Here is a 25,941-nt window from a genome sequence, read left to right on the forward strand (position 1 = left end):
GAAATTTTAATCACCTTTGACCGAGTGTACACGTGTTGGCTAGTGGAGGGGTGTGCATCTACCCCCGTGGGTAGCGAGCTTCATCTCTTACCATCTTTTCTCTGTACTTGTTGACCTTTTGGCTTTCTTTATGGTACTATTATTTTCTCTTCAATGAAAAGCAGAGAACCCCTTACCTAAAGAATATCTTTTCTCAGCAATGCGTCCTTCACTAGCAAAAACCCTGCCCCTAAGGATAACCATTCCATTATGTAATGCATTAGTTCGAAAGAAATACGTATCGTAAATTTATCTAAATTTATGGGCATGAGCGAAAAGTTTACATACAAAAATGAGGATAATTTTTTTGTGTGTGTTCAAGTTGAAAAGCGGCTGGACATAGGTTAGTAGTAAATTCTTCATTATTGAAGATGTGGGTAGTTGAATGTACTCCAATTTAGCAACACGTAATCAAACTCTTGTTCTTGTCAGTGTTTGTGCTCCTTTTTCGTCAAGAAAAAACCCAAACCCAGCCGACCAAGACGTGTCACTGTCGAAGGGCCCAACAGAGTGCTCGCACCGAGACGGACCCCACCTGCATTCACACAACGGCCCAGCCCAAACCCCAAATCCATTGACTTCCACCGTCCTCCTCCTCGTGCACACAGCACATCCACCCTCTCCATCCCCAACCGAACGGCGAACGCGGGGCGGCTCAACGCGTCCCCAATCCCCTCATGGACGCCGCGAGCCGCACCTGGCCGCCGCCCAACCCCTCGCCGGCGCCCTTCTCCTCCCGCCTCCGCGCCTCCTCCGACTCCCACCACCGCCGCCGCCGTCGCCGCCACTCCAAGAAGTCCAAGCCGGAGCCACCGCCACCGCCCCCCGCGCCGCCCAAGTCCGCCCCCGTCTTCGCCGACTTCGCCGACCTCCCGCAGGAGCTCCTCCACCGCGCTCTCTCCGCGTCCGGCGCCACCGACGTCTCGGCCGCCAGCCGCGCGTGCCGGGCCTGGAGGGACGCGCTGCAGCCGCTCCGCGAGGCGGCCGCGCTGCACGCGCACGGCCGCCGCCTCAAGCACGGCCCCGCCGTCCCCGCCCCCTGCGGCGTAGAGGGGCGCGACGTGGCGCGGCGGGGCGCGCTGGGGATGTTCCAGCGGGCCGCCAGGCTCGGATCCGCGGCGGCGATGGTGGACGCCGGGCTGCTGTGCTGGGAGGAGGGGCAGCGAGAGGAGGCGATGGGGTACTACCAGAGGGCCGCCGAGCTGGGGCACCCTGTCGGGATGTGCAATCTCGGGGTCTCTTACCTCGAAGGTATCAGTGATTTGGGTTACGGGAATTTCCTTTTCTTGGGTAATTGGTTCAGATGGTAGCTAAAAGGTTAGGGCCAATTTGGCTAGTGTCGTAGTTGATGTGTTGATACTAGGGGAATTATTGATTGCTCCGCCTCGCGCGTCGGTCTTCTGCTGGGTCTTTTTACAGTAAACTTTGGTGTTCTTTCAGTCCGATTTCAAACTCTGAAGAGTAACAAATACAGTACCTAACTCATAGTGGAAATGGCTTCTAGGTTTTGTTACGCAGTCAAACTCTCTGTCTCGAGCCATTGGAAATTTAGAATTGACTAGCTGTCAAATTTCTTTACAATACAGCTGATCCACCCGAGGCCGAGGAAGCTGTTAGATGGTTTTATCCAGCTGCATCCGCAGGCAATGTTCGGGCCCAATACAACCTAGGCCTCTGCTTGCAGAATGGAAAAGGAATCAAGCGGAATCAACGAGAAGCTGTAAGATAACACCTCTGTGCACAGTTACCATTGTGCTTTATAATTTTTTTTCAAAATAGTTAGTTACTCTAGATGTATATTCAGTCGTTGCACCCATTTCACTGCTGCAATATTGGGTTTTTACGAAATCGGCCTGTAGCAAATGTTTTCTGATCTAATTTTTCAGCAGGCAACCTCCATATGCTCTTATTTTTGTCCATGGTGATTTCGAAGCTGATTTGTTGTGTTCAAGCTTTTAAACTTAACTTGTTATGGTTGCTGAAATATTTGCTAAGAGAAAGGATCCTTCAATCTTCACTAGGTTACCCTACTAAGGTAGTCAGGATTGTATCACTAGGATCAATGCAAAGTTGCAAACTGGCGGATGCCATATTACCAGAAGACTCATCAACCTTTCTCTGTATCAGTTACACCAAGGTTTTGCTTCCCTCATATTTCCAACTAAAAGAAACTTGTAAATGCAGGCAAAATGGTACTTGCGAGCTGCAGAGGGAGGGAATGTACGAGCCATGTATAACGTTTCCTTGTGTTACTGCTTGGGTGAAGGGTTTACGCAGGATCATGTGCGTGCAAAGAAGTGGCTGCAACTAGCTGCTGACTGTGGTCACAAGAAGGCTCTTTATGAGTGTGGTCTTAAACTATGTGCGGTATGTCATTTCTTATCTTGTACCACATGGGGATGCTGTTTTGTCTATCTAAACTATGTCCATGATAATCTGAAATATTAGTGCATTTTTCCAAATTGTTTTCATTTGGAGGCATATTGTAGGTAATTGTATATTTGTTTGTTTTTCCTGCATCCTGCATTGCTTGCTATTACATATACCACTTAGTGCATTATTGTTGCCCGTATAAGGTTAGGGATGTAAGCTTGGTTGCTCGGGGTTCGAAGTTCTCAGACTGCATAGGTGCGACCAACGTTCCTGCTTGGGACGTACATGAAACCATACCATTTTGATGTTGACATGGTTTGACTTTGGTATCTTTTTATTCAAGGAGACTTAGGTAGACAGAACTGAAAGGACTAGTATATACTACCTCTGTCCATAAAAGGATGTCACAAGTATGTCTAAATTTAAATGTATCTAGATACATCTGAATTTGGACAAATCTCCGACATAATTTTATGAACGGACGGAGTAGTATCTTTGTCAACTTAAATAGATTAAGAGCAAAATGTCATACATTATCAGTAAGGTCAATATCTTAATTGCAGAGGATAACTAGTTAACTACCACCAAAGTTGGCATCAGACACTGATAGTAGGCTGGGTCATTGAGGTGTTGTATATATTGTCATTAAGTAGACATGCCATTCGTGTATTCAGCTTTGTTGCTGTTTGGGATGTATTTGCTTGGTTTTCGTAAAGAAGCTGTTGATAATGGTAGTAACGTAGATCAGATACGTCATAACCCGTTGCATTACTACGGAATATCATTGGCTCTCCAATGCTAATTTTTTAGTGAGATGTGCATTCACCTGTAATTATTTTAATTTCTAAGCATCCGTTTGTGATGATGCATATCTTGCTTAGGCAGGAGACAAGATCAGGTCTTTCATGTATCTAGAGCTGGCAACACGCCGCGGAGAAGCAGCTGCCTCACATATGAGAGATGTAATGCTTGAATCACTCTCTCCCATGAATACACAACTTGCCCTGTCAGAGGCTGATAAATGGCGACCGAAAGCCCTCTATACCAGAAGATGACCAGATGGACCCCTCCAAATACAGACCATTGTGCTGGGCATTGGCTACATCATCTCCAAGTCAAAGTTGGAATAGGCCAAGCGGGGATATATGCACCTACATGATCTTCATGTTCACCTTAGCTCTTCTTTGTAAAACCTACCATCCCAGACAGCTTCTGGGGAACTTGGTCAAGTGGCAATGAACTTGGTCAAGCACGCAAGAATTTCTATGGCAATAAAACTGTATAGTGTACAGCGTACAAATTTCTTGGTTCAGTTGGCCTGAAGATTGAACCATTGCATCTCTGTAATCCATAGAAATTCTTGCGTGCTACTGACCAGATGTGTGAAAACTCTGCAACTAAAAGAAACAGTGTGCTAAAATGGCATGCAGCTTTGGTCACTGGGTAAATGTTGAAGATACATAAGGTGCAATGTATCTATAATTAAGATGTATAAGCTTACAGCATTTCTGTGGATGCCATTGTGAAAATCGTTCTTACGATTGAACTTTTTTGCCCATCGTTTTTGCTATTAGGTACTTCGACCTTTGTACCCTTGAATTTACAGAGGTCATTTTTGAAACTCGTAGTTACTCAACGACTGTGAACATGACAGTGGAGCTAAAAAAACGGCTACAGGCATTATGACAGTCCAGTGAATGATCAATGACACATTAATATTCCCCAGAAGAGACATGGCTGTATTTGTGTGACACAACTTTTATTTATGCATGCATTATGCCAGTCCAGCCTTCATATAACATGCTACCAGTGTAGCCCAACCTTTAGTCCGTGCAGTAAACAAGAATATTACAGAAAACCTAACACACCATAAGAAAACAAATTTTATTCGGACCAACATTCGTAGTAGTACTGCAGTAGTTTATCTTTTTGAGGCGCTGCAAGCTCAGAGTTTGGAAACAACGCCATTCTGGATGACTTTAGGCGAGTCCGCTTCCTTGACATCAGCAGCATCAGAAGTGCCAGGAGGCACGTCAACCGCAGGCGAACAGTTGAAGAATCCATGCGGCTGCAATGGAGAAAATAAGCTTAATTTCAGCTGAGATCGATTAAGTAATGGGCGATTTCCTCTCTGAAACCAAAACTACAGCAGGGGGCTTGTGAAAGGCTCAAAATGTGGTACGTACCATGAGCATGAAACCGATGCGTTCAACTGGCATGACAGGCCAGTCCTCCAGCCTTGGGATGTGGGTAAGTCCAAACACATACCTGTAGATGCAGAACACAGTTGTAAGGATCGGGAACCGCAAACTCAGGAGAACATTGTTAGCTATCACCGTGTAAGAGGAATGTACCAGAGGACGATGTCAGTTTCCTCCAAGGGTCTATCCTTCTGAACCCAAGTAGGTAAACCCTCGTGTAGACGCGGATTCTGATTGGGGAACTCCCCTCCAGGGAACTTCTCGTCACTCTTGTATGGTGTGACCCAGAGATTGTGCTTTAAGAACCCGGCTCGTCGAAGGAACTTTGCCTCAGGTAGAGCGAACGGTAAACAGTTCGAACCAGGCACGAGCCTGTAGCCAGTTGGTTGGCCGGTACGGTTTACAGCCCTTGTGTTCCTGACCTGATTAAAACGAGAAACAGAAGAAAATCAGTATTCTGCTTTGCTGTGGCGTGGATATGGTGTCGGTAATATTTGACATGCTTTTTTGTGCAGCTGGTATGTCCTTACTGACATGTACTCTACTGAAAGTCAGGAGATACCAGCTGTTTGACCACAGAGATTCTAATATGTTAGCAATGATTATGAATTGATGCATCACCTTGACTGGTCAGCAATAACACAAGCAAACGATGAAGAGAAACAACAAGCATGTATGCATGTGCACTTACGATCCAATGTCGTGCAGATGAAGGATCGCAATCTCGCATTGCCTGCAACTCTGATTTCAATATTTTTTCTTCAGCGTAGAAAGCATTGTTGTGCACATTATGTGTGCCTGCATTTTCTATTTTGACATTTACTTCAACCACCTGTGGTATAAACAAACGAGTCAAATATACTACATGTCTGTGCAGCACACAGAGGACAGGGCTGGTAATAAGTTGCTAATATTCCGTAATAGGACAAATCAACTTCTACTTAGTAGATGCAGTGGTACTTAGTCTCTCGTGGGCATTTTGATATCATGAACAAAAAAAAAAAAAAGATGCAGGGGACCCACCTGATTATGTGCCTCGTTGGGTTTGCAATCAACAGCCATGTCCATACGGGCAATAAAGAAATGCTGGTGAACAGGTGCATACAGACTAGGAGCGATAGTTGTACCATATTTCCTTGTTTCCCCAGGCATCAGCGCTCCCAAACTAAGAATTCCAGTAAGTTTTATTTCAGCCTCTATCTTACCATCCTATAGCCAAGAAAAAGAAAAAATGATTACATTGCAATAACAAAGTGGTAGAACATGGAAGGATCATACTAGTTAATTAAAAAATTAAGTTCAAGTATGTGCAAAATCTCAAATAGTCTATTTGAATAGTTACCTGATAAAAGTGCCAGTAAAAACCATATTCATAGTTGGCAACTGTGCAGATAAATGACACTGTCAGCCTCCTTGATCGCCTAACTTCTGCTAAACCAGTTCTCCAATCTTGGTGCTTCCACAGGATTCCATGGTCCTCCTCATGCAAACAAACACAATTTTCAATCGTCTCCACATGGCCCGTAAAATTTGTGAAGTGTGCATCAAAATACTTTATGTAACCCAAGCAGTCACATCCCTGCACAAAGAAAGAACAGAGTACATAGTCAGATCAAAGTTCAAATCACAGAAGAGATAAAATCGCCTAGAACTGAGCAAATGACCTTCTTGAGGGAATGGGCATTTTTGCCAAGTCCATCTTCTCCAGCATCAAATGCATTCTTTCGATAATGTGGTTCACTTGGATCACCATAAGGAACAACCATCTCAACAAAGCTCAGCCTATGAGCTATAGGTCGACGTCCACGGCTACCATCAACATATGCAACCGAATAGATAACCAGACCCTCTTTAGGGGTGAAGCCAATACGGAAGTTCCACTGCTCAACATCATTAGAAGTGTTATTAGCTCTAAATGATAGGTTTTTAAATATAACGGTATGATAAGTTAACATATTAAGAAAATATATGTACCTTCTGCCATTCCACAAAATAGCCATTAATACGGAAGCTTGGGCCCTCTGGTTGATCTATAATAAGAGGTTTCAAATCACTTCGATCAACACCACCTCTCGTTTCCCCAGGAGTGTAATTTCTCAAATGATCTGGTGGGGGCAGAGGGACAAACTTCCTATCCTCAAACTCTATGACAACACTATTCTGCATATCAACAACAACATGGATCCCTTCAACTGGTCGAGCATAACCATTCTCCATGGGACTATCACTCTCAGTTAGGCAAAAGATTAGAGGCCTAGCAAGTCTGCGACTGGGAGCATCAGCTTCACTGTAGTAGCCCGCGCACCTGATGATTTATGAACCAAGTCCAAATCCAATTGTCAGTATGATGACGTAAGCTGAAAGACAATAACTATAATATGTAAGTTTGACAGTAGCTAGCTTACCAGGCATCTACCATAACAAGCTCCATATCGTCCACACCTCTTTTTTTCATAGCTTCAATAAATGGAGGATAATTTTTTACAGTAGCTTCACACTCAGCATATTCCATTGCATCCTGAAAATTCAAAATAATCATCGTAAAAACATTTCAGAAAATTGCAGCATAATGTTCAAAAGACATAAAAAAGCTGAGTAAATATGGAAGAACTACAAAGATGCAAGTTGAAAGCAATAATTGATAAGATTGCTTGGTCATTGAAATCTATTGCATAACTAATTGATTGACAGATTTAAATTTGGGATCAAATAGACAAATGAAGGCAAGATAGTAACAAATTAAGTAGGCCTACCATTGCAGGCTGAACATCTGGAATAACTTCAGATGATATCACCTTCCCTCTGTGATGTCCACCTCTAGTAGCTGCATGCACTTCAGATAGTTCAACTATCCAAATGGTAGTCTCATTGGAACGTCTGTTGTAGACAACAAGCTTGGCCCTCCTAGGAGGCAACCTGCTTGGAATGACAGGAGAGCCTTTTGTTCTAGGGAGCAGTGATGGTTGGAAAGGTGGAAAAAAGTAAGCATCAGCCAATGCTACAACATTCTTTTCTGGTTCCAATAGCACAGCTTCAACAAAACGCATGCTGTCTCGTTCCTATGATTTTAGAATATAACTCGTCAAGTCTGTTTTCAAGATTATACAGAGAAGTACGTGAAGAATTTTGTTGACAAACCTCAGGAGATTTTCCAGCAGCTCTTACAGTTGCAACAGCCACTGCAATTTCGGCAGCAGATAACGGGTCTAAAGGGTGGAATCTCTGGGCTCTTGTCATTATAGGTATCCCTGCATTGGTTTCACCCAGCAGAACATTATGAATGGAATGTATAGTAATGAATGGAACTTAATTAAGACATGGTATCAAACAACTATGGTAAGGAAAATTGATGCCTTGTTGCCATGAAAAAAGTGCCAACCCCGGTAAAAAAAAAGTGCCAAGCCTGTACATAATATATTTTTCATGTCTAAATGGAAGGCAGTGGTCCTTCCGGTTTCTCGAAAAAAAAAATGATGTCAAGTGGACTCACTCAAATAACTTCCAATAAATTTCTAACAAATAAGACATACAGAGCCAATCACAGAGCAATAAACATACACAACTCTTGAACAACATAGGTCAAGCACTCATAGAAGTCAATTTGGCAGGTCAAGAGCACCATGCTCCATGTGGATGGCAAAAGAGACACTTGATTGAAAAATGGTTGTTGACCTATATCTCCGAAGCAACATAAAGAAAACAGCACTGACAAGGACCATAGTGTATAAATGCAAGTCTTAAAATATTGTTCTATCCACTAATGTAGTTATGAACAAAGATAAGAAAATATAGCATTGCTTTATCAACACCGATTTGTGTCCCTCATTCATTGCCTACAGAAACTAAATCCGAAATCAGTATGATCTCGCGCAACAAAGTTCAGTATGATCTAGTTAGCCAAAGCACATAGTATAAATTATGTACAATCATCCCTCTACTTAAGTTGATGAATTGGCAGATGAACCTTATATGGTAAGTTAGGTGACATTTCTTCAGATCAGGGAAAGTTCTGTCACCAATGCTCTTTCCAAAATAGAGATGTTCAGTCAAATTGAAACTGGTGCTGGTTAACTTCCTGAACATAATTTCAGGAATGCAAGAGATATAATCTACCAAGAATGATTTGTCTGAAATATACCAATGATAATTTTGGTTTATATGAGATGTTCAGGGCGATGCAAAAATCTACAAATAGCATATCATGAACCTTAAAGGCCAGCTCGAATGGGTTTCACCAGACAACCATCGAATGATAAACGTGTGCACCCTGCATAATGTAGCATCCTCAGAAACACTACTTTAAGATATGTCCATTGCCAAGATAGATCACCTTGCATGATCAGCAACCGTGCAAACGGCACTACTGTGGGATAATATGCTCATCCCCCACAGTGCGGGCCAGATGGACCATACTGTCTGATAAGCTTATCCCATGTGTCTAGTGGTGCATCTGGGAAGTGTGAGTGCCTAATAATGGAGAACCTTATTGGTCCGTCCATTGTCAAACAACATCATTATCGATAATCGGACACTTTCCTAACTTTATTTATCTATACCCATGACACCTCACCATCAACCAAAAAGTATAAAGGAAACAAAAATGATCACTGCTACTACTGATCAAAGAAAATGTTAAGCGCGCGCCCAACTACTATCCAGCATAAAAGCCAAAACAGTAGACAACAAAAGAGACAATTGAAAGGTTTGTGACAGCATGGCCACGGTAGGCACGCGCGCCCCATCACGTCATGACCCCACGATTCAATCATCAACTTAGCTATAATAAGGTGGTGTAAACCGGATTTTTTAAATTAATATGGTGGATTATTGTCACTAGAAGATACTGTAGTGTAAATGTGTAATCAGATACTTACTAAATCACAGTGATCCTGCTACAGAAAAAACTACCTGGCGATCTGCATACTCTGCTCGCATGCATACCAGAACTATGTGGTCTGCGCAAGCACAGAATGGCAGACTGATTTTAATTCACGGATTTCCTACCTGGTATATTCGATCTGGTCCCGAAACAATAATAGTTGCCTGATCCTCCTACAAATTATGTTTGCATGCACAGCCGGGGACTGAACTCTATACAAACACCACGCATGCACTCGCGGATCCATGGGGTTGGCAAGGAATCGTGATCAACACAAATACCGTCAGGTGCCGTGCCGCACAGCGCTCGTTCCCCGTGACCCCAATCAGCCACGCCAGCTTACAGAAATCGACAACACAGATACCCATGAACCAACTCGATCAAGAGATGGGGCGGTGATCCGCGATCCCCGTACATACATACCTTTAGATGAGGCCTTGGCGGTAGTGGGCTGGACCGCGGCCCCGATGTCCTCCATCACGGCGCCGCCTCCGGCCGCGGATACGACGCGCTCACCGCCTCCGCCGCCTGCCATGGAGACCTTCCCGGCCACGGCGATCGCTCTGCGGGCCCCGGCGGCGTCGCGCGGCGGGAGGCAGCAGGCCGTCGCCTTTTCCTGAGCTGAGGCCATTGCAGCGGATTGGCGAGCTGACCGTGTCCGTAGTCTCCTCCTCGTTCTCCGATCCCACGATCTGACATACAGCACAGGCCTCCGCCTCCCCGCGCCTTCGTCCTCCCCGCGCCGCGCTCACTCCTCTCCGAGTCTAGGGGTTCTACGGGATCGGGCCAGGGTTCCGGGGCGGAGAGGAGGGCAGGCGTTCTCTCCGGGAGGGGCCGAGAGGCGGAGAGGTTTGGGGTGCCCGGTGGTGGAGAGGAGACGCAAGGCGAGTGGTGGCGGTGGCCGGTGTGGGGAGAGGAGAGGTTCTGGGCTGGCTGGCGTCGGGCGCGCTGTAGAGAGGGAGGCGACGGGGGATCACGTGCATTTATAAAAGGCGAAGGGGAAAGGTGACTGTGCGATATTGGTAGGTGGGTGGGCTGGATTCAGGATACTTCTCGGTTTATCCTCGGCTACATGCACACATAACTGTACCCTGACGAATTGACGATCGCGCCGGCGACGGGGGCCTATCGAACTGTTTTTTCGCTTGTACTCTGTGAAAGGATAATGGGTGTTTTTTTGCTACAGTTGATTCGAAATTTGAATTATCAGTCCTACTTAATTAGTAGGAGACTGAATCTCTGCTGAGCCCACGGCCACCTTGAGTCCCAAAGTAACTCTTATAGTCCTACGACAAGTGTGTTGCCAAATCATCTCATCTCCTATCTCTTGATTTTCCATAACTCATATATATGGCTGTATTAATAACTTTGTTAAGATGCTTTTTTTGTCAACAAAAACCTTAATTAGACCATTAACTATGATTACACCTTTCCTAACACTTACTCAAATTCAAATATATCCCGATCATATTTCAGAGAGAATTGGGTACTTCAACATAAATGCAAAGAATGCCAGATCAACAAATCCTTCCCATTTTAAGTTCAATTATTATATCTGATCTTCTGTATTCCAGCATACATCACATGCATGCTTCGGTCATGTCTGCCTGTACTACGGTCTTATTTGAGATGGACAGCGAAAAGGTAACTCCACTAGTGATAAATATAGTGCACGAAATTGATGTTGGTTAATGGTGCCATGCATGTGAAATATTCGCTATGAACGGTCTTGATGTTTTGGCACATACGCAACTCGGAAACCCTTGATGTTTGGCACACCAAGCATGCACTCGCGGATCCATGTAATTAGGCTTTCCGACCGTGTAAGACTGCAACAATAACGTAGTAGTAACGTGACATCATGTAGCAATGTCATGTAGCAATGTATGCTTTGGTCATGTCTGGCTGTACTATGGTCTTATTCGAGAGAGACAATGAAAAGGTAACTCCACTAGCGATAAATATAGTGCACGAAATTGATGTTGGTTAATGGTGTGATGCATGGGATATATTCGCTATGAACGGTCTTGATGTTTTGGAACATATGAAAGTGGGAAAGCCTTTTGATGCTTTGGCACAACAAGCATGCACCCATGGATCCATGTAATTAGGGTTTTCCACCATGTAAGCATGTAACAATAACGTAACACTATACATTATGCACCCATCTCAACCTCCACTTTGAGGGGGAAAAGAGCAATGCAGTAGTACGTGTGCATCACATGTATGCTTGGATCACGTTTAACTGTAGTAAGGTCTTATTAAAGAGGAACAATGAAAGAAAAAAAACTCCACTATTGATAGAGATGGTGCACGGAATTGGTGTTGGCGAATGGAGAGATGGAATACTATGAGTAACGCTACACCTACGGACTCCTCTTTACGGACTAAAGTCTACGCACTGAGGTAGAAATCAGTGGATGGATCACGGCCCGAACATCACGGGTGGGAAAAAGATTACCACCAATCTCGTATCCCCACGTAATCCCGTAGGTTGTTTCCGTAACCAAATCATCCGTAAGTGTAGCTTTATTGGAATACTATTCACTATATGGATGGTCTTCATGCTTTGGCACATACGGAAGTTGGAAAGCCTTGATGCTTGCCGCCACAAACACGCACTATAACAACAATGCAGTAATACGCACACCACTACATCATTGCACCTCTATACAAAGGCTGCGATCTCAACCTTCATGTCAAAAATAAATAAAAGCAACGCATTAGGATGTGCACTGGGTGGAGCATACACCCATTAAGTCGGGCATGGTGTAGGTCCGCATGCACCATTTATGTAAAATGAATTTTAAATTTATTTTAGAATGTCAAAAAATCCCAAACAAAATGATGGATATGCATCTGGACATTCTATGTTAGCACATAACATTTTATGGGAAAATGACATTTTTGCGGCAACGAAAAAAATGTCTCGTGAAAATCTACTTTAGAACATAAAATATTTCTGTTTTACACAAGGCACAGAATATAATTTTATTCCGAAATACTTTGTGTGAGAACATGTAATGTGCAAATATGCACCCCGATGCTTTTTTCAGAGTTTTTGGACATTTTATAATACTCCTATGTGTTATTTACCCAGCATCAAGTCACGGATCACGATCGATTATCGATCTCACCAAAATCAACTGTTTGTCACATCCCGTGTGCGTTACTCAATTGCAAATTGCCGGGAATTTTAGCTAGTTAGCTACTCACTTGCTTTAGGCGAATGATTGATTGTACTTTGCAGCTGGTTCATATTATGTAGTACACGCTTTTTTCTTTAAAAAAAAAGAGGCAACTTGTACTGCTCATATTCTTGCGGCAGCAGGAAAGCGCCTTTGTCTCTCCTGCTTGTCGTGCACCGGGAGAGGAATATTGCGGCATGGCAAAGCAGACCAGGCAGCAGTGTACTGCGTGCATGCGTGTGTGCCCTGATCCTGATGAATGCGTTAAACCTCAGCAGAGAAAAGAAAGAAAAATCTTTCGAGCGATGTGATTTATAGAAAAGCTAATTGGTGGTACGTACGTACGTGTGAGTACGTGAGCCGTGAAAGCGAGCGCCGATCGGGCACGCAATATATGCTCCGTGACAAGGATCGAGCCGCGAGATGAAGAAGGGCTTATCATGCATCCTCGCCAAGGCGAAGCTGGACGGATCCAATTATCCGGATCTCGTTGCATTATCACGTACGGTAACAGCCATGGTTGGTGCCCCTACCTGATGGTGCCTGCCAACGCCTTGATGATTTTACGGACGAAAAACTCAAATTGCATTAGCCTAGCTAGCTACTACCTATCTCGAAGATTCTGCAACGCTGATTTGGACTGGACGGCCATGTATATCTGACAATTGGCTCATGCTGGGTAATGTGTTCAAGCATCATGCTAACCCGCATCGTTTCCAATCTCCCGTTTGAGAACCAGCTAAAGTTGCATGGTTAGAGCATGTCTAACAGGCTCCGTATATTTTCGCCCCTTAAAACACGAGTAAAGGGTCCTGTATTCACTTTTCGCCGGCCGAAAACTCGGACGAGCTAGCAGAACCCGTATCCCTAAACTGTAAAAGAGGCATATTTATGCCAAATCATTTTTTTTCTTTTCCCCCTTCTTCCTCCTCTCCTTCTTCCTCCTCCAGCCCCACTTCCCCTGCCCCTGCCCCGCCCGGCCGGCCGGCCACGCCCGCCCGCCGCCACCGGCCACGTGCCACCCGCCGCCGCCACCCGGCGCGCACGCCCGCCCACGGCCCCCGTCGCCCCCGCCCACCATAGCCCCCGCCGCTTCGCCCACCACGGCCCCGTCGCGCACGCCACCCTCGCCCGCCGCCACCGGCCCGCTGCCGTCCTCGCCCGCCGCCACCGCCAGCCGCCGCCGCCGCCTCCGCCCCCGCCATCGCCTTGGCCACGACCGCTCACCTGCCACGGCCGCCCTCGCCCGCCACGGCTGCCCCCGCCCGCGAGAAGACCTGCAGGCACTGCAGCGCGACATCCACGGACGCTCGGCGGCGCGGCGGAGGTGGTCGCACGTTTCTCCAGCGGGGCTCCATGGCGGAAGCAGTTGCAATTTGGTGAAAATTCAGCGCGCCACAGGTGAGGGGTTGGCCCTGTATTCAGCCTCCCACCCTGTACTTGTAAGGGGCGAGGAGCCGCCCCGTAGCCAAAACTGTAAAAAAATTACGGGGTTTGGCGTTTTAAGGGGTCTGTTAGACGGCCGGGTAGAGCTCTACCCCGTATATCGGCGGTTATTTTACGGGGTTGGGTGTTTTAAGAGGTCTGTTAGACCTGCTCTTAGAAGGGTGGTCATGCTTTTAGCTCGTGAGAGCTCAAACATCAGCTTTCACACATGTTTGTCTTATAAATGTGAAATAATTTTTTAATAGAAAACGACATGTTTATCCATAGCAAGATATTTATGGTGAATTCATCGGTCTTAAGATCTGACCAGCCAGCTTAGTCTTTTGGATGTGCTTATAAGGATAGGGTATATGTGTGCGTTTATACAATTTAGTGTTTTTTTTTCAAAATGGAGGAAGTATTCCATCAAAAGGATGCATACGACTTTTTATTGATTTATTCAACAAAGATCTGACAAAGATCATACATCAAAATACCCAAAATACATACTCGATAACGAGTGAAGATCATACACATACATACTCGATAACGAGTGAAGATCATATTAGCAGAGCCTTATTCCCTAAAGTTTTTAAAAAACTCTCATCAACAAGAAACGGGAAACATTGTATACCCGAGACACCTACTAAGCGAAATAGGAGCGCTCATCCAGTCTAATAGACTCTTAGTGAGCACCTCTTACACACGCTACATATGTCGTCACTGCCATCAACCGCTGGTCCATCTTCAGGGCCTAGATATGCATAGCCACTGCTAGGCATACCGTCGACACCACCAGGACGTCAGACAACGCCTCCACTCCGTCCACCATCATGCGACCTACATCGAGGCTACATTGGAGCATGCCACTAGAGTCGCCATTGCTGATGCGGAAGAAAGCAGCACTGTTCCGCCTCGAGATCACTCCACTCAGTATGAGCTCCAAAAATGCTACCCTCGAGAGGGAGAACAACAATGAAAGTGTCAGTAACGTCTGATCCGAGGGCCCGATCAAGGGTTTCCCCTAGAGAATCCGATGCCTATGACAAGGAAACAAAGCCAAGAGGCGCCGCCACCGCCCGCCTCGGTTTTCATTAGCAGCCATGCAAGTTCAAAACCGACACTGACTAGACCGCGATGCAGCCACCGATGAAGATGTGCATCACATATCATAGTAGCCCAATTCCAATCGAGCCCCTATTCCAATCGAGCCCCTACTAAACCAGATCGGGGCAAAACAACCCGCCGCCGCTCGCCAACCATCTCCCTTGCCAATTGGATGTGAAGCCACCTCGAGATAGCGTATGTGCGTAATGTGTTTCTCAAACAAAAAAATAGAGGACACATGTATCTCAATGAGTGTTTTAGATCTATTTTATCGAAAAATGTATACAAATGTTTGGAAATTTGGCACGCTGCTCAATAGGTTGTAGAGTCGGCGATTGCTCCAGCCGTAGGATTATGGCCACGTGTGGTGGAACATGAATAACTCGAATATTCGGAATATGCGTACTGGTGAAACTGATTGGAATAGTTCTGAATTTGATTATACTTACAAGTTTTGTTAAGTTACATGGTGTCGGCGTACTAAGTTAGAGACCTTTTGAAAATATGTGGGATATCTTCATTGTAAACTTATCATTTTTCTGCATGCTATATATTTTTAATTTTTTGTACGTAATTTGGCACCCTCATAAGTACGTGTATTCTCTATATGCAAAAAAATTAAAACTTTTAAATATCCGAAAATGCAATTTTTGACCTGCATAGTAAATTGGGTTTCGTTCAGCCTAGGTGCCACTGCATAATTCTAGGATATGTAAAGCATATTGGTTCAGGTACGATAAGGGCATGCATGATAGTGGTGCGTGGGTATGATATGAGATGAACACGCTCAGGCTCAGTGCGTGCGGCTGACGAGCGGTGAGCCGGTGACGAGCCAGCCTCAGGGGACATTGCACATTGCACTGAACTATTATTTTGTTCCGAATAATATGGTAGCGTGTCACTCTCTTAAGTTGACCTGTAGTGTTCGCTGAGTGGAATAATACTTGTATGGAAATCTTCCCTTAACGAACTATGTTTCATTGGTTTATGATACAACGGGCCCCGCTGGATTATTCCCTGGCGCTCCGCGTCATCTAGGGCCCACGAACTGACAGACACTTTTAGCACATAGTGGATGCCACGCCGTCTATCCCAACAGGCCACGTCACCAGGGTCCAGGTCTATGAAAAGCGTGAGCAATCTCCCGGTCCACACTTTGAGTTTCAATAAATTGATTATTTTATTAGCATTTTTTTTACATAGGACACAAAACATGTTGGGCCTGTTTGGTTCTCAGCCACATTTTGCCAAGCCAAAGTTTGGCAATTTGGCATGTGTTTGGTTCTTGCCACACTTTAGAGCTGCCACACTTCACTATTCATATGACCCACTTGTCATAGAGGGAATTTTTTGCCAACTTTTGCCACACTTTGTGGCTTTCAAAATCCTAGCCACACTTTTGTGGCTGCCACACTTGCCAAAGTTAGGCTTGGCAAAGTGTGGCTGGGAACCAAACAGACCCGTTGATTTTTTGTTGAAATAACTTTACAAGCATGTAACATGTCAAGATATACACGAGATATTTTTTTGTACTTATTTAATATTTTTAATATATTTAAAATGCATTGTAAATAAAAGGTGCATATGTTCTTGGGTGCAGAAACACCATGTCCTTATAATTGCAATAGGGATTGCTGGATTCGCACATTGTGCATGAAAAAATGGACCGTGGGGTCATAATAGGAAGTATTATACACGGTCGTGCATATGTTATTACTTTATAATACCACACATACAATACATAGTACCATGATGTAGTATCATAATTCTACTGTATTTAATATTTTGTAGATTCTCGATATAAATGTATGTACATGATGTATTTGCCATTTACTTTACATTTTACGCGCTATCATACGGTATGTACCTATGATACCACTTTCACTTATCTCTCATTAATTATTATGCTGCATCAGAATTTGGCCAAAATGTAATACTATTTGTGATAATCCCATTATGGCTAGTCTTAGTGCAGGCTGGTTAGTTCCCTTCGCTTCAGTATGCACATGGTTTAAGAAAAAATTAACCATTTATTTGAGCACCAAAAACATAAATTAAATTTTGTGCCATAAAATTTATATAGTTAGAAAGTTATTTTAAGCATGGATCAATGAGAAACTAATCATGTCAGTCACATATGTTTCGTTTCAGATTTTCTGGATCGTGACTGTGCCGGTTCGGACATGGGTTGCGCCCCACGACCTTCCTAAACCGCACTGTATAAACGTTGATGCGAACCTTAGCCTGTACGAGGCACATATGCATCTGCATCCTTGCACTGCCGCCATCGTCTTCCTCATCCCATCTTTCGGCTTGCACCGATAGACGGACAGTAGGACGATGAGTTCCCCAACGACGACTACTTCCCGAACGTCGACGACCTCTTCGGCAACCTCAACATGGGAGACAACACCGACGATGATTTCGGCACTGCTGCTGCACCGCAGGTGACTCTCCTCTCTCTGGCATATCTTGCTAGAATTTCTAGTTATGGTGTTTTGGAGTAGATGGAATAGATTTATCTTGTTTCGATGCTATATGTGCATCTATCATGTTAGTCTTTATTATTATTTTATTACTATTTCTACGATCATGCTATGTTAGTTACTTGTTCGAATTAGATCATATGCTAATTTGTTTATATACTCAACAGTATTTAGTGCTGAAAGAAGTACAACATACCTAAGGCTTCTTTGATTTTGCGGGTATCTGATAAATAAGTTAGTGTAGTAGTGTATGCCTGTCAAGTATCAACACATGTTATCCCTTTTTCTCGTGATGAAATATATCCGTGGGTGGTGACCACTACTCGAGCACATTTCGCACTTAACCTTTGAGAGCGATGGAGAGGCAATATTTTTCGCTGCTGCTTGCGCGGTGGAATCCAGCACTTTTTTTTTTTTTGAACTTTACTTATATTAATCAGGAGAAAACAGATTCATTACATTCTTGATTGACCAGATCCTCCACGGAGGGGGGAGCTGAACCAATCATAAAACTCACACACACCCCAGAACTTCCTAATTTAGCCAACTCATGTGCCACTTTGTTTGCTGATCTATTGATCTTAGATATAGTTACATCTGGCAGCGCACTGAGAATGTTTCTTATGTCCTTCGTTGTGTCCCGAATAGCAGATCTTGAACCACCTATGCCATTGAGTTCCGAAATTAGGGCGGCACAGTCATTTTCTATATGGAGGGGCCCTACATATGTCGTGAGGATAATCTTGACAGCATGCAGACCTGCTACTGCTTCTGCAACCTCAGCACTAGAACATTGGTTAATGGGTCCCCATGCTGACATCAAAACATGACCAGCATCATTCCTTAGAACAGCTCCCCATGAGCCTGAATGATTTTCGATCAGAAAACTCGCATCGAAATTTAATTTGGCCTTACCAACATCTGGTCTGGACCAACTAGCTTCAGGTTCTTTTCTTCTTAGATTCATTCCTGGAACAAGATTTATCACAGAGTGCTTACCTTTTGGATTAGTAAGGATCTCCACCTCTCGAGTATCCTGGAAGGAATTAAGATACGATTGCAAGAAGAAGGAGGATTGCTCTATGCCACATTTGCCGTCACCAAATAAAGCATTATTTCTCATGTGCCATGCCCTCCACCATATGAGAAGTAATTTTGCCCGGGTGCTATCATCCAACTGATTAAGTAGGACTAGTACCCAGTCTGCTCCAGTGTACCTAAACATATTTTCAGCAGGGAGATCCCAGTCATTTCTCATCCTCTGTCGTAGAGCTTTTGCCTTGGTGCACTCAATCATGGCATGATGCGCCGTTTCAGGTTCCACTCCACAAATGTTACAAGTAGGGACAATATCCATTTTCCTTTTGCATCTATGATCTTGTACACCCAACGAGTTAGTTGCTAATTTCCAGCCAAACACCTTGACCTTTGGAGGCACCTTTGCTTTCCAAACAAGATTCCACATATCTCGCTTTCCAGGATCATTAGTACTGGTACCAGTAACAGAAGCTCCTGATTGTATGTCCGAAGCAAGTTTATAAGCACTCTTTACCGAGAAAATTCCATTTCTCTCATGATGCCATGCTAAATAGTCATTACCTGTGAAGCTAGGTAATTTGATCCGCAGTATATAATCAGCATCCGCTTCATGAAATAGTTTGCGAACGAGGTCTTCCTTCCACAATTTAGTAGAGGGGTCAATCAGGTCAGACACCCATCTAATTCTTGAGTTAGAAGATTTACCAATTACCTTTAAATTTCCCCTTGGTAGCCAGTTATCTCTCCAAATTTGAACCTTAGAACCGGAGTTAATCCGCCAAATAACTCCTCTTTTTAGCAAATCAAGCCCATGCATGACCCCTTGCCAAGAAGGAGAAGTATTTTTGATAAAGGCAGTATCAATTAACTCCCCTGATGGATAATACTTAGCTTTTAACAAGCGTGCACAAAGGCTGTCCGGGTATTCGATTAGTCTCCAAGCCTGCCTAGCAAGTAAAGCTTGGTTAAACAACCTCAAATCTCTAAAGCCAAGTCCCCCCTTCACCTTGGGTTTTGTCATTTTATCCCAAGCCAACCAGTGAACTTTTTTATAATCATCGTCATCTCCCCACCAGAAATTCCTTATGATCTGGGAGAGTTCGTCACATAAACCGGCAGAAAACTTAAACACACTCATTGCATATGTTAGAATAGCTTGTGCCACAGACTTCACCAAAACCTCCTTTGCAGCCCCTGACGTATATTTTTCAGTCCAATCTGAACATTTCTTTGATAATTTTTCTTTAGTTGGTTGAAATTTATCATCTTTCATCCTCCCTTCTGGAACTGGCAAGCCTAAGTATTTTTCATCAAAACTTTTGGATTCCACCCCGAGGATAGATGCAACCGCATCCCCATCCTCCTGTGTGCAACCTTGCCCCAGCATTAAACAACACTTTGCTGGACTCAACTGTTGTCCGGTGCTTTTCTCATAAGCTCGGAGAATATCATTTATTTTACCAGCTTGTTCAGCAGTACCTTTGAAGAATAACAGACTGTCGTCCGCAAATAAAAGATGGGTGATTCCTGGACACCTTCTGCAAATCTTTAACTCCTCCAAATCCCCTGTATTTACCTGGTTCTGAATTAAGGTCGATAAACCCTCGCCAACCAACAGGAACAGATATGGGGAGAGGGGGTCCCCTTGTCGCAGCCCCCTTGATGGTTTAAAGCTTTTTAACAGTTTTCCATTAAACCTCACAGAGAATCTAACTGTCTTGACACATGTCATGATCCAACATATCCATTTCTCACAAAACCCAAGTCTTCTCATAGCCACCTCAAGGAATCTCCAATCCACTCTATCATATGCTTTCATAAGATCCACCTTGTATGCACAAAATTGGCCAGCCGACTTCGACCCATTTTGTAAAGCATGGATACATTCAAAAGCAATAATTGCATTATCAGTTATCATGCGATCTGGGATAAACGCACTTTGTGTAGGGGAGATGATGTCATGAAGCAACGGCCGGAGGCGGTTGACCAAGCATTTGGAAACAACCTTGTAGATGACGTTGCATAAGCTGATTGGCCTGTAATCCTTTAGGGAAGTCGGATTCTTTATTTTTGGAATCAAAACAATAGTTGTATCATTGACTCCATCAGGCATGATTCCGGAGTCAAAGAACTTTTTTACTGCTCTAATGATATCATCTTTCAGTGTCCCCCAATTCCGCTGATAAAAGCATGCCGGGAATCCGTCTGGTCCGGGGGCCTTTTGAGGTCCAATTTGAAATAATGCAAAACTAATTTCTTCTTCTGTGTATTCCGCACAAAGCGTTGCATTAGCATGCTCATCAATCTTCTGCTGCCACGTTTGGGTTATGATATCCGGCTGAGCTGAAGCATCTGCTCTGTACAGATTCTGGAAAAAATCAGTTGTCGTTTCCTCCATCTCAGCTACGTCTGTTGTCACCACTCCATTTTCTTTCTCAAGCTGTTCAATTTTGTTCTTTTTCTGCCTCCATGTCGCTTTCCTGTGGAAAAACTGTGTATTTCTGTCCCCTGCACGGAGCCAAGAAATGCGAGAGCGCTGTCGCCACCGTAGTTCCTCCTTCTCAAGTAGCTCATCAAGTTCTGCACTTGTTCTTCTGGCCTGAACTTTACTTCTCTCATCTGATCGCATAGACAAAGACTCCAGCAGCTTTCTTTTCTTTTCTATTTGTTTGGGAACCGAACCAATAGCCTTCCTACTCCAATCATGCAAAGAGTCCATGACTCCCATTAAATTACTTGCAACGTCTCCCAGGTCTCCTGGCTGCTTGTGCATGCCCCAAGCATCTTTAATCACTTCTCCTAACTCAGCTTCTCTCTCCCAGAAGGCGTCGTACCTGCGTATAGGAGGAGAAGGTCTCACAGCACCAGAAGATTCTAACTCAATTAAAAGAGGACAATGATCGGACCGGGAAGAAGTTAAATGCTTTACCTGACAGTTAGGAAACATTTTTATCCAATTATCATCAGCCACCGCTCTATCCAATCTTACTCTCACATTTTTTTGTCCATATTGCTTATTATCAAAAGTCCAAGGCCTTCCTTTAAAACCCAAATCATGGAGATCGCAGAAGGACAACACTTCTCTAAAATCCCTCATTTGTCGTTCGTTTCTTCGTCTTGCGGAGAAATGCTCTTGTTGCCACATGCATTCGTTGAAATCACCACACATAAACCAAGGGCCAGGCAAAAGGGGTTTTATACGTTTAAGCATATTCCACATGTTATAACGTTCATGTGTACGAGGTTCTCCATAAACGAAGGTGCATCTCCAAATATTTCCAACAGGGTGATTTTTAACAGTTACATCAATAAGGCGGTTGTTTATTTTGAACAACTCTACATCAATGCTATCATCCCAAAAGAGAGCTAAACCGCCCCCTTTTCCCTTCTCATTAAAGGTAAGGACATGCTTTAGGCCTAACCTCCAGCGAAGCCCTTCCACGTAATCTTTCTTCTGTCTTGTCTCTGTAAGGAAGAGCATCTTTGGTCTGTGAGCACGGACTAGCCTTTCGAGCTCTTGAACTGTCGCGGGAGGGCCAAGCCCGTGACAGTTCCATCCCATGATCGTCATGGCTCCTGACAGGCGCGCTCCTTCACGCCTGTCAGGGTACCAGCGGCCCCATGGCTGGTTGCCTCCATTACAAACTCGTTCTCATCAACCTTCCCTACCTCGTTAGCAACATCTATTAACATAAAGCTCTTCCTCCTGCTCCCATCGCCACTGCATGTGCTGGCACTCTGGTTTTTAGTGTGATTTACCTCGTCTGCCTGGCACAAACTCTTCCTCGCATGCTTATTTTTTTTCTTCAGTAAAACTGATGTCGTGCGCTCTGATCTCTCCTTCAGGTCCTTGAGAAGACTACTGCCTGCGAACAGGTAGTACTCTGTAGCCGGCACCCACATCAGAGGAGCACCATTAGGGCCGTCCGGTGCTGCCTGCGCATACCGATCCATGGAATGGGAGAGCTGGGCCACTAGCCTTCTTTCCTTGACCAAGAACCGACGGATCCATTGATGTTTGTTCGACATGTTCTCCTTAGCCTTCATGATCTTCTTAGTTGGCACAATGTCACTAGTAGCTGCATTCTTACCATCATTCACTAGTAGGTTTTCAACCGTCCCTTCCATCTGCAGAACCTCTGCAGCAGGTGTGATAACGATCCAGCCCTCCACTACCTCATCTTGTGCCGCCACATCACTGGCTCCCTTCATGTCTTGTGTAGTCTTTTCCGTCGACTGAGAAGACCCCAGCTTCCAAGCAGAGTTAGGGGAGCCACTGAGCCCAAGGAACCGCTTGCCCAAATGTTGTGATTCTGTATCCGATACAGTGTGTCTACTCTTCCGTTTATTCTGCAGCTTGTGTTCGCCTTTCCCATTCAGAAGGGCACCCGATCCCTGAACCAGAATTGGTGCAGCCGACCCCCCTGTTCTGTCAGCCGCTTCACCGGCTGATAGCACGTCATGACCATCCATAGAAGCCTTCTTAGTTTTCTGCCACTGAAGTGCGCGGACTCCATCTATGTTGCGCTGCACATTTTCTTCGTTCTCCAGATTATTTTCCTCTCTTGCATTACTATATCCTGCATCCATCGTAGGAGTAACAGGCTCACTCTTGATCGGAGAAACTCGCACATGCAAGCGAGCATTTGAATATTCAGTAAGCTTTCCACGGGCCAGCACGGCCGCAGTGTTGAGCACGCTGTTATTTGTTGCCTGGCCATCCAGTCTGCTTGCTTCCTTTTGTTGGTCTTTGTTTCCACCTGAATATATCAACGGTATAGAGGTTGTGCGTATGGCTCTTTTTTCCTTTTGGTGATGGACGCATTTGTGGTCTGAGTTGCTTTTTGTTGCCTTTCCTATGGGGGATTTGATCCTGTGATTGCCCCCTTCAAAGAAACGAATGAATTGGGTGCGTATATGGCGCCCAACAGGATACATTGCTATGATCCTGACGATCTTCCGGTCACCGTCGAACTGAGCAAAGGACGATTTCTTTTGCAGAGGGATAGGGTCCTTACCAGATGGGTCTTGTCTCGGGCTTCTCAATCCATCATCGAGTGGTACCTGCTCTTGTGTGATCGTTGGCTCCCGCGCGCCCTTAGCCGCGGCCGCCGGGATTGAATCGCCGCGATCTGAACCGGTATCCAAAGTGGATGGCGCCATGAGGGACTCGGCCGCCACGACTGGCTCAGGGTCAGGGATGTGGATGTGATGCTGGGAGTTTCCATCGATCTGGGGATGGGGGGACAGCCGGTGCGCGTGGATCTTCGTGGGTGGAACGAGAAATTGCTCCAACTTTATGCTCCGGGATTGGAAATCGAAGACTTTCGATCTGAAGTAGTCAAGGCTTTTCTGTGGATTTTGGGATTTGAGGACAATTTCTTTCAATCTTCTCCTTCCTTCGATGGGGAGAAAATGGCTCTGGGGATCGTGGTGGGATTGAGGGGATTTGGTCTGGGGAAGTCTCGAGATGGCGGGCAGAAGCTTCGGGATGATCCTCTCTTCAGTCACTCTCTCGGGATCACTCTCAAACTCTTTCACTCGATCTCCGTGGTCGGGATCGTCGGGGTCCTGGGAATCGCCACCGCGTTCGTCGGGGCGACGAAACGTTTTCCCCTGACCCGATCGACGCGTGCGCAATTAGAACATGGCGGCAACGTCCGTGGTTACCAATTTGGCAACCTTATTGACATCCAGCCGCGCTCTCGCTAGCTGATCGATCGAGAGGTGCTGGTGCATGTCTCCGTCGATCAGTGCGTGCCTGGATAGTAGCCACAATCAGTGCCGGCGCTTTGAGACTCATGGTCCGTGCGGACTGCCCATGCAAGTAATGTTCTTTAATATCACTAACCTTTCGGTGCTCTCTTAATTGAGTCTTGAAGGTGATGTGAGCAGAGGTCAAAATCGTGGCTCGGTCCCTGTGAAACCAGGTGATGGAGATCGATCTCTTAAAATAGGTTCGCCCGGTCTCTCCAGTCTCCACGCATCCGTGCTGCTTGCAAGTTGCAAAATGCAAATATGATTGAGCACCGGCGGCCGCTTTCGGCATGTACAATGCAAGATACTTTGGAAGATGCTTACAGAAATAAACTACAGTACATATACTTAAATTTTAATAAATTTCTAAAATGTTTCATCGAACGGAGGAAGTATATATAAAATATTCCCAACCCGACGTACGCATGCATTACGATTACGTCCTGACTTGTGCCAGTACGTATGACATGGACGCGCGCGTACACTGTGTCCGCTCCACTTGGGCGCATGATTGCACGCGCGGAACGCACTTCATGTCGGAATCCGATGCTAATACTCTCCTTCCTGGATTAAGATGAAGGTCTCCACTACGGACTCCACTCCAACTTTCGTAAGCAAGATTCCAACAACAGCAAAGTTGTGGGCCTCTACGTGTATAAGTCTTCCCGACGAGCCCCCCGAACGACGTTTTTTTCCATCCGGACAGCGTAATTCGGCCCAGTCGTGCCCCCGGTTCCTCGTTTTCGTCCGGATTTGGGCCTAAATTCATCCGGCGATCCCACGCCATCCTCGGCCCCCGGGGAGCGCTCGGGGAGTCCGGACGAAAAGAAAGCGCGGGAAACACCGAGGAAACTTCCCGCGCGTCTGGTGGCCCCAACTTGTCGGCGAGAGAAACCGATCGTCGTCCTCATCGCATCGTCTTCCGCGCGCTGTAAAAGCCTGCCGCCGGTCTGCATTCGCCGGCCACGCGGCGAGTTAATGTCGTCGTCTTCAGCGCACGCATTGTCTTCCGCGCGCAGTAAAGGCTGCCGCCGGTCAGCTCGCCGAGGAGGAGGCGAAGCGCGCGGAGGAAGCTGCCGTAGCGGAGGCGATCGCCAGGTCGCTCAACGACCTGGTGCCCGCCGACAACGCCCTCCCCGAGGACACCGCCCTGGCGTGGTCCAGGCGGCGGGAGCGCGAGGAGGCGGAGCGACGACGGCGGCCGATGGACCTGGGCGCCGCACGCCGACTCGCCGCCCGCGCCGCTCCAACCGCCGCCCGCGCCGCTCCAACCGCTGCCGACGACGCTGCGCGCTACCGCCGTCCTGCGACACCTCCATCCGGTGTCGTTGTCCCCGTCGTCGACCTCGAGTCCTCGGACGACGAATGGTACAAGCCATCCCCGGGGTGGGGAGACGCAGCAGGCCGGCGGCGCAAAGCCGCGCCGCCGAAGGTCGAGAACGACGGCT

At 45.7% G+C, this 25,941-nt stretch overlaps 2 protein-coding genes across 2 annotated transcripts; one reads left to right on the forward strand and one right to left on the reverse strand.

Moving 5' to 3' along the window:
- The first annotated feature begins 624 nt into the window (after positions 1–624).
- On the forward strand, positions 625–3,545 carry LOC127335251 (F-box protein At1g70590). Its single transcript, XM_051361862.2, has 4 exons — positions 625–1,290; positions 1,626–1,759; positions 2,224–2,406; positions 3,294–3,545. The coding sequence occupies exons 1-4, from the start codon at positions 717–719 to the stop codon at positions 3,465–3,467; spliced, it is 1,065 nt and encodes a 354-aa protein (XP_051217822.1). The 5' UTR covers positions 625–716; the 3' UTR covers positions 3,468–3,545.
- A 609-nt stretch (positions 3,546–4,154) lies between these two features.
- Positions 4,155–10,365, reverse strand: LOC127335249 (amine oxidase [copper-containing] zeta, peroxisomal). Its single transcript, XM_051361861.2, has 12 exons — positions 9,916–10,365; positions 7,752–7,861; positions 7,367–7,672; positions 7,019–7,131; positions 6,588–6,918; positions 6,278–6,493; positions 5,956–6,192; positions 5,637–5,822; positions 5,305–5,445; positions 4,767–5,035; positions 4,599–4,680; positions 4,155–4,480 (listed from the first exon to the last, which is right to left on the reverse strand). The coding sequence occupies exons 1-12, from the start codon at positions 10,121–10,123 to the stop codon at positions 4,358–4,360; spliced, it is 2,322 nt and encodes a 773-aa protein (XP_051217821.1). The 5' UTR covers positions 10,124–10,365; the 3' UTR covers positions 4,155–4,357.
- Between the last annotated feature and the right edge of the window lie 15,576 nt (positions 10,366–25,941).

The sequence above is a fragment of the Lolium perenne genome, chromosome 2, assembly GCF_019359855.2.
Source record: "Lolium perenne isolate Kyuss_39 chromosome 2, Kyuss_2.0, whole genome shotgun sequence".
Classification (NCBI taxonomy): domain Eukaryota; kingdom Viridiplantae; phylum Streptophyta; class Magnoliopsida; order Poales; family Poaceae; genus Lolium; species Lolium perenne.

What these genes read in the sequence shown, in the direction of transcription:
- LOC127335251 (XM_051361862.2), top strand. Translation starts at nt 717, where the DNA reads ATGGACGCCGCGAGCCGCACCTGGCCGCCGCCCAACCCCTCGCCGGCG. An exon ending in AGCGGAATCAACGAGAAGCT is followed by an intron (nt 1,760 to 2,223) that starts GTAAGATAACAC and finishes TTGTAAATGCAG; the next exon opens with GCAAAATGGTACTTGCGAGC. An exon ending in GTGGTCTTAAACTATGTGCG is followed by an intron (nt 2,407 to 3,293) that starts GTATGTCATTTC and finishes TATCTTGCTTAG; the next exon opens with GCAGGAGACAAGATCAGGTC.
- LOC127335249 (XM_051361861.2), bottom strand. Translation starts at nt 10,123, where the DNA reads ATGGCCTCAGCTCAGGAAAAGGCGACGGCCTGCTGCCTCCCGCCGCGC. An exon ending in CAGATGTTCAGCCTGCAATG is followed by an intron (nt 7,132 to 7,366) that starts GTAGGCCTACTT and finishes TTGAATTTTCAG; the next exon opens with GATGCAATGGAATATGCTGA. An exon ending in GAAACTGACATCGTCCTCTG is followed by an intron (nt 4,681 to 4,766) that starts GTACATTCCTCT and finishes CTGCATCTACAG; the next exon opens with GTATGTGTTTGGACTTACCC.